Source organism: Cyprinus carpio, chromosome A1 (assembly GCF_018340385.1).
Source record: "Cyprinus carpio isolate SPL01 chromosome A1, ASM1834038v1, whole genome shotgun sequence".
Taxonomy (NCBI): Eukaryota; Metazoa; Chordata; class Actinopteri; order Cypriniformes; family Cyprinidae; genus Cyprinus; species Cyprinus carpio.
This window is the reverse complement of record NC_056572.1, coordinates 38,887,020-38,894,519: the sequence shown is the minus strand read 5'-3', so window position 1 is coordinate 38,894,519 and position 7,500 is coordinate 38,887,020. Positions and strand designations below refer to the sequence as shown.

The 7,500-nt window shown below is 41.8% G+C and overlaps 1 protein-coding gene and 1 pseudogene across 1 annotated transcript in view; one reads left to right on the top strand and one right to left on the bottom strand.

The window, feature by feature from the left end:
• LOC109095070 (calmodulin-regulated spectrin-associated protein 3-like) overlaps positions 1-4,959 on the top strand; it is a 17,260-nt gene extending 12,301 nt beyond the window's left edge. The window contains exons 14-20 of the mRNA XM_042765767.1: positions 1-1,597; positions 1,677-1,795; positions 1,874-2,172; positions 2,369-2,420; positions 2,509-2,627; positions 3,315-3,433; positions 3,522-4,959. The exon at positions 1-1,597 is cut by the window's left edge and continues 270 nt beyond it. Of these exons, the coding sequence (XP_042621701.1) occupies positions 1-1,597; positions 1,677-1,795; positions 1,874-2,172; positions 2,369-2,420; positions 2,509-2,627; positions 3,315-3,433; positions 3,522-3,824 (2,608 nt within the window). The 3' untranslated portion in view covers positions 3,825-4,959. The remainder of the gene's footprint in view (positions 1,598-1,676; positions 1,796-1,873; positions 2,173-2,368; positions 2,421-2,508; positions 2,628-3,314; positions 3,434-3,521) is intronic.
• A 1,876-nt stretch (positions 4,960-6,835) lies between these two features.
• The window catches only part of LOC122147664, a 7,546-nt pseudogene continuing 6,881 nt past the window's right edge, over positions 6,836-7,500 (bottom strand).

The window sequence follows — 7,500 nt, the reverse complement described above, 5'->3', positions numbered from 1 at the left end:
GTCTGGGTTTTATCTCCACTCCCCTGAGGTGGGTGAAGCCAGACTGAGCAGCTCTGCCCCCTGCTGGTCAGGGATGATGTATCGACCAATTGGAGGAAGGCCTGATAGCAGTGGGAACTGCAAACAACAACATGTTGGTTCACAAGAAATCCATGGAGGTTTAGAGTGTGACACACCTGAAGACTCTCCCAAAACATCCTGCAGCCCAGCCAATGGACCCAAGTATGGTCGCATGACAAACTTTGCTGAACGCAGGAAGAAGATGCCAGAATCCCCAAGTAATTCCAGGTCCCTGGAAGTGGAGTCCTTGTTGAGCCCTGCAGGGATGAGCCCCGTTGGGGCATTGGAGGCACAGGAGCTGGGTGCACGTCTGGAGGAGAAACGTAGAGCAATCGAAGCTCAAAAGAGGCGGATAGAGGCCATCTTTAGCAAACACAGGCAGAGTCTGGGCAAGACTGCCTTCCTTCAACTCCAGAAGAAACAGGGGGAAGAACAGGAAGATGACGGACAGTCCCTCACTCTGGATAAAAGACTGACACGAATGGAGCAGCAGCTCCAACAAGAGGAGGACAGAGAGAAAGAGGAGGAAAAAAGGAAAAAGGAGGAGGAGAAGAAAGAAAATGATGGAGAAGAGAAGAAGATGGAGAATGCTGGTGATGTAGTAGCTCTACCTAAACTGGAGAAACAGGTTACCTTCTCTGTTGAAACGAAGACAGAGGAGGGGAAAGAGCCACCATTGGTGGAATATAATGAGGCAGTAGCCAAGCTAACCTCCACCCTACAGTCCCTACAAATGGACATGCAGCGCCTTACAGAACAGCAGCAAAGTCTCATGGGAAAGAAAACTCTGAGTTCTCTGAAAAACACCCCCTCAAATAAGATACTTACCTCCAGCAAGGCCTGGGTCATCCCGGCTGGTTCCAAATCCCCTGCTACATCCCCTCATCTTTCTAGAGACTCCACCTGTATTATTTCACCCTCTGGATCTCCATCACGCTCCGGACAGCTTTCTGACACACCCAGATCCCCTAAAACTTCAGCAGCATCTGTTCCACGGAAATCCCGTGGTGCTGCTCCCAAAAGCCCCAAACGGCAGCGTCCCTCCCGGCCTACAGACCTCGGTTTCCAGCCTCTCACACGTGTCCTTACGCCCCCACAGAACGTGGACACGCTTCCCCATCTGCGCCGAGTCTCTCCGAGCCAATGTCAGGTGCAGACCTGCTCCTCGCTGCGACTCGGTGGTCCATACATGCCCCAGGACTCTCCACAGCAACCTGCTCTGCCTCAAGAGAGCACCTCAGAGTCTGGCTCCAGCGAAAATCACACCCCAATCTTCAACCTGGAGCTGGAGGCTGGACCTCGATCTGCACTCCCAGCTGAACTGTTAGGAGGTGGGAGCAGCTCAGGAGCCCCGTCAGAATGCTCATTTGAAAGTGACATGCTGCTTAGCAGCGCACTGGTGAAAGATGAGACAGAGGGTGCGGGGACGGTGGGAGATGACACAGATCTGGAACAGGGTGCAGAAATATTCTCTTCAGATTCTATGAGCGACCAGACAGAGAACGAGAGCAAGATGGGACTCGATGTGTTCTTTAAGGTTTGTGAAGGTCTGCTTGTGCTTTGGTTGATTGTACATGTCTGAGGTGTCCGTAATGTGTGTCTTTGTGGGTGTTCAGGAGGAGGGTCTCTCGGAGGATGAGATGGCCCAGAAAAGGGCTCTGCTGTTGGAGCGGCAGCAAAGACGAGCTCAAGAGATCAAGAAACGTGCAAGACATGGGCAAGACCATGAGAACAGGTAAGTACATCTACTTGTCCAAACCCGTTCATTCAGGACCATCAATCAGGACTTACTGATCTCTGCTTTCTCCAACAGTCAGCAGGCTTCCCTGGATGACTTGCAACCTTCTCAAACTCAGCTGCTTTCACAGTCACTGCCGACCTCATACACCCCACCCCCTCTGTCACAAGCCACACCCCCAGGAACGCCCCTGCGACGAGGAGCATTCACCAGGGCAGAGTATGAAAGGCGTCAGCAGCTGAAGATAATGGCTGATCTAGAGAAAGTCCTCAAACAGAAACCAGCAAAGCACAGTGGCAAAAGACAACATGCACACAAACTGCACAACAAACATGAGCTTACTCACACACGCTCACCGGGGAAAAACAGAACAGGTAATCACACATTACTTGTACTCAAAGATGAACTGGGTAGCTACTAGTGTCACTAACAGAATTGCTAGCTGTCTGTATGAGTTAAACAGCAAAATTTGCTCAACCAATGGAATATGAGTTTGTCGCCCTGTTCGTTGAGTAGTGTTTGAAGCTGTTTTGTATTTTGCCCTAAAATCAGTTTTGTTCACTCACACAGTTGTCTCTAGCCAGAAACATGGCGCATCTCTACCAACTGAGAAGCCATCAAGGTACTTTACCCAGCTGCTTAGCCACGTTTCTGTCTTTCATACATTTTTGCCTTTACTTAAAAGCTTCCTCTCTCACTCTACAACTCAGCTGTTCAGAGTCACCCTCAAAGGTGATGTCATCAGGGCAACTGGCCAATCAGAATGGGGAAAAAGACTGCGAACATGCCTCCAACGCCTCCTCTCCAGCCTCACTCCCAGAATACACAGGTAAAGAGCTGATTGTTGACATTTAAGATCAGTTTCTATGTTTGAAAAGAGTTAGGGTTAGTTTGACATTTTAAAGCTACTTAATGTCATTCTGTATATGGTTGCTAATTTGCTCTGAGTGGTTGTTAGGATGTTTTGTGTGGTGCTAGACTGTTACTAAGGTGTTCTTGAATGGTTTTGAATGATTGCTAGGCACCTCCTAGGATGTTCTGGGTGATTTCTGAGATTTACCTGTAAGGTACATAAGGTTTTCTCAGTGGTTGCTAGGGCACTGCTTGGCAGTTGCTAAGGTGGTTTTTTGTTTGCAGGAACATTGCTAAGTGGTTGCTAGGCTGTTGATTGCTAAATGATTGCTATTTGGCTTATAGGATGTTCTGAGTGGTTACTGGAATGTAGTCGAGGTCTTCTGCTAGCAGGTAGCTGGGCTGTCCTGAGCAATTTCTAGAATCTTTAGGGTGGTTGCTAGAGCGTGAATGAAGGTTTTCTGAGTGGTTGGTTATCATAATAACACTCTTTAGAGTTTAACTGCACCGTGTAGAACAGATGAGTGTGAATTCAAATCAAGTGGTTTGACCTGATTTGAAAAGATGAAGAAATAGCACCACCTGTTGGCTGTAGCCAGTACCTCATTTGATCGGTGTGGTTTTCCAGTTGCCTGTTGACTCACAATTTTATCTTCTGTTTCAGGTCCTAAATTATTTAAGGAACCCAGTTTCAAATCCAACAAGTTCATCATTCACAACGCGCTCTCCCGTTGCTGCCTTGCTGGCAAAGTCAATGAATCCCAGAAAAACAAGATCATAGATGTGCGTCACTGTTTATCTTTCTACACAGACATTACTCCCTCTGTGCACTTTCACATTCTGACATTCACATTGCCTCCTGTCTCTCTAGGAGATGGAGAAGAGCTCCGCCAGTCACTTCCTGATTCTCCTGCGTGATTCCAACTGTCAGTTCCGTGCTATCTACACCAGAGACGGCCAGTCGGAGGAGCTGCATCGACTCTGTGGCGTCGGCCCGCGTGCCATTTCCTCCTCAGCCGTGGAGGCCATTTATAAATACAGCTCTGACAGGAAACAATTCAGTACGCTTCCGTCTCATACCCTGAGCATGAGCGTTGATGCATTCACTATCCCTGCACATCTCTGGCACACTAAGAAACATGGTACTCCTAAAAAAGTAGCCACACCCAAATAGACTCCGCCTACTCAAAATAAACCACTCCTCCTGTGATAAACTGCATCCACTTACATAAGCCACTCCTACTGGAATAAACCCCTCCCATAGCCACACCCAAATAGACCCCACCCACTCAAAAGAAATCATTCCTACTAAGATAAGCCCCTCCTACCCATACAAGTAACCCCGCCCACTCAAAAGAACCACACATTCCAAGGTAAATACGCTCTCTGGAATAACCAATTATAAACCCTCCTGCCCTACTCGAATAAATCCACTATATGTGCCATTCCTCTAGATAAATATCTTACCAGCACACACCACAAACTCTCTCTCTAATCAAACAAATCGAGTTTATGATCAACCAGAAGGGTCTTCTCATGTTTTCTGACTCTGCATGAAGACAGACGAGTCCTGAGGTTTTCACGCTACTAAAGACTGAGGGACCCACACGTCCTGTTTGCATGTGAATGCTCCAAATATCTCTCAGTGGTCACACCAACTGAGCACTTGAAGCATTTCTCTGATTCTTATGATCTGTATTCTCTACCCTGCTAAATACAAACTTCTGAATCTCAGTCTAACGGTACTGTAGTTTTAGTGAGAATCACAGCTGGCTTTCACTATCTAGTCTCCGTTTGGCTTGATGATTTTAGGAGATCTCCTGGCGTGAACACTTATTCTATTTTATAATATTTCATCAGCCTTTCCGTTCTTCATGAATGTGTGTGGAGTAAACGATCCTCGCTTTCCTCCTGATGGATCTCCAGCGGTCCAAAGACTGTGAGGCATCATGTTTTCACATGTGTGAGCAGATGTCTGGACTCTGTTGAACAGAGTTTGTCAGCTCAATATGGATCATTGCGTCACGATCCTGATATCCTGATCAGTATTAAAAAGCCATTGAATCTCCATCATGAGCATCAGTGTTGGTGGCTCATGTGCTGTGTGTGTGTAGACATTCCCTTCATGTGTGTGTGTGTGTGTGTTAGTGTGTGTGTTTCAGGACTGATGGATGGATGAGGATGAAAATCATCATAATACTGTTTATGGTAAAACTATAAGGATCATATATGAAGGCTTCATGGCTTTACCGTCTGAAATCATCACCACAGCACTGTTACTGTTGCAGTGGCAGGTTGTTCTGTTCTGAGACATCATCCTTGTGCGTTTTTTCCTGCTATATGATGATGATGTAGGAGGGCTGCTGGGATACTTTCTTTATAATGTGAGTTTTTACATCATCCTTGTGCGTTTTTTCCTGCTATATGATGATGATGTTAATGTTGACTTTTTGTGATGATGAACATGTAGGTCAATAAAATAATTTCTAACATTTCAACTCCACAGCCTCTATCTGACTGACAACAAATGAATTTTGCAAGTGCTTGGAGGGCATATATATATATATATATTGAGCCTGCATTTATTTGATCAAAAATACAGAAAATATATATATATATATATATACAGTACAGACCAAAAGTTTGGAAACATTACTATTTTTAATGTTTTTAAAGTTTCTTCTGCGCATCAAGCCTGCATTTATTTGATCAAAAATACAGAAAAAACAGTAATATTGTGATATATTATTACAATTTCAAATTATTGTTTTTAAATTTATTATACTTTAAATGATCATTTATTTCTGTGATGCAAAGCTGAATTTTTAGGATCATTATCACATGATCCTTTAGAAATCATTCTAATATGATGATTCATTATCAAAGGTGGAAACAGTTATGCTGCTTAATATTTTTCAGAACCATGTGATACTTTTTTAGGATACTTTGATGAATAAAAAGTAAAAAAAAAAAAAAAAAAGAAGCTATGTTTTTAAAATATAAATATTTTGTAATAACAATATACACTACTGGTCAGTAATTTGGGGGTCAGTAATTTTTTTTTTTTTCTTTTTTTTAAAATAAAATCAATACTTTTATTCAGCAAGGATGTGTTAAATTGATAAAAAGTGATAGTAAAGAAACTATATTATTAGAATATATATTATTAGAAATTTTATTTTTATTTTGAATAAATCTGCAGTTCTTTTTAACCTTTTATTCATCAAATATATTAGACAGCAGAACTGTTTCGCAACACTCATAATAAATCAGAATATTAGAATGATTTCTAAATGATCATGTGATAGACTGGATGTTACATGTGACACTGAAGGCTGGAGTAATGATGCTGAAAATTCAGCTTTGCATCACAGGAATAAATTATTTTTTTAAAAGTATATTCAAATAGAAAACTATTATTTTAAGTTGTAATAATATTTCACAATATTACTGTTTTTCTGTATTTTTGATCAAATAAATGCAGGCTTGATGAGCAGAAGAGACTTCTTTCAAAAACATTAAAAATAGTAATGTTTCCAAACTTTTGACCTGTACTGTATATGTATATGTATATGTGTATGTGTGTGTGTGTGTGTGCCTGTGCAGATGAGAACTTTGACACACACGGTTCACACACACTGAGCATTTACATAGTTTTGTTTAATCCTCACAGCGATGGTTAATTTGTCAGTTTAATGAGCAGATGGTGAAGAGGGAGCTGATGAGAACCACCGAGGAGCATTTGTGCTCGAGGCTCCTGTGCGATGATGAGGTCTTTTACAAAATAACACTACATCTAGCTGAGGCTCTTCTTCAAAAACCAACAAAGTTCTGCACAGTCACTACCTGACTACGAGACAGAGTGGCTTTACACGAGAAAACATCATGTTTGCACTGTATCAGTGTTTTCTCACACTGCATGATTAAATTGTGTGGTTTTGTGTTTCTAACTGCAGCAAGCCTGGATAGACACTAACTACACATGAATTCAGCTCTTCCCCGGGGATGTTTCCTGCGTTTCTCATGGTCCTTAATCAAAGTGCTTTTTTTCATATTTGCATGTCATTATATCTAGAAACCGTTCTGTCCCCGGGGCGTACGCTCCCACCCAGGGGCCCATCACTGAGTGACTGACGCACATGAAGACCGGCTATAAAACGAATCGGTCCCTGTGTCCTACACTATTCATACCAGCGCCTCAACGAGAAGCTCTGAGCGTTCACCATCAACAGAGTCCAGAGCAGCTTCAGCCTGCAGCCCTACGAGATCCAGATAGAGCCGCTGCGGGAGACGGTGCATGAGTTTCAATGTTCAATTTTAAAAATAATTCATTGGCATGATTGTTTTCACATATAATATTGCCATATACATGTAATATAGTATTATAACTACACAAAACAATGACAAGAAAAAGAAATATACAGTATATCAAAAGCAAATAACCTCATTTTGGCCAAATCCTACATCAGTATTGCTTATATCCTTACAGAAAAAATCCCAGAATGCGCTGTGAAAAATGTAAAGAAAAAAAGCTAAAAAATGAAAAATTAAGCAAAAAATAATAAAAAGTCAATTATAACCTATTATATGTTTCAAGTCAATTAAATTATGTTTCAAATTTATTAAAAACAGAAAGATATCAATAAAATAGTTTTATATACTCTCACATTCAAAAGTTTGTCAGCACAATAAAAAAAAAAATAATATTATTAATCAACAATGCATCAAAAAAAACAACAAAAAAAACATATATAATGTTTCAAAAGATTTCTATTTCAGATAAATGCTGTTCTTCGGAACTTTCTATTCATCTGTGAATCCTGAAAAATAAAATGTATCAGTTTTCACAA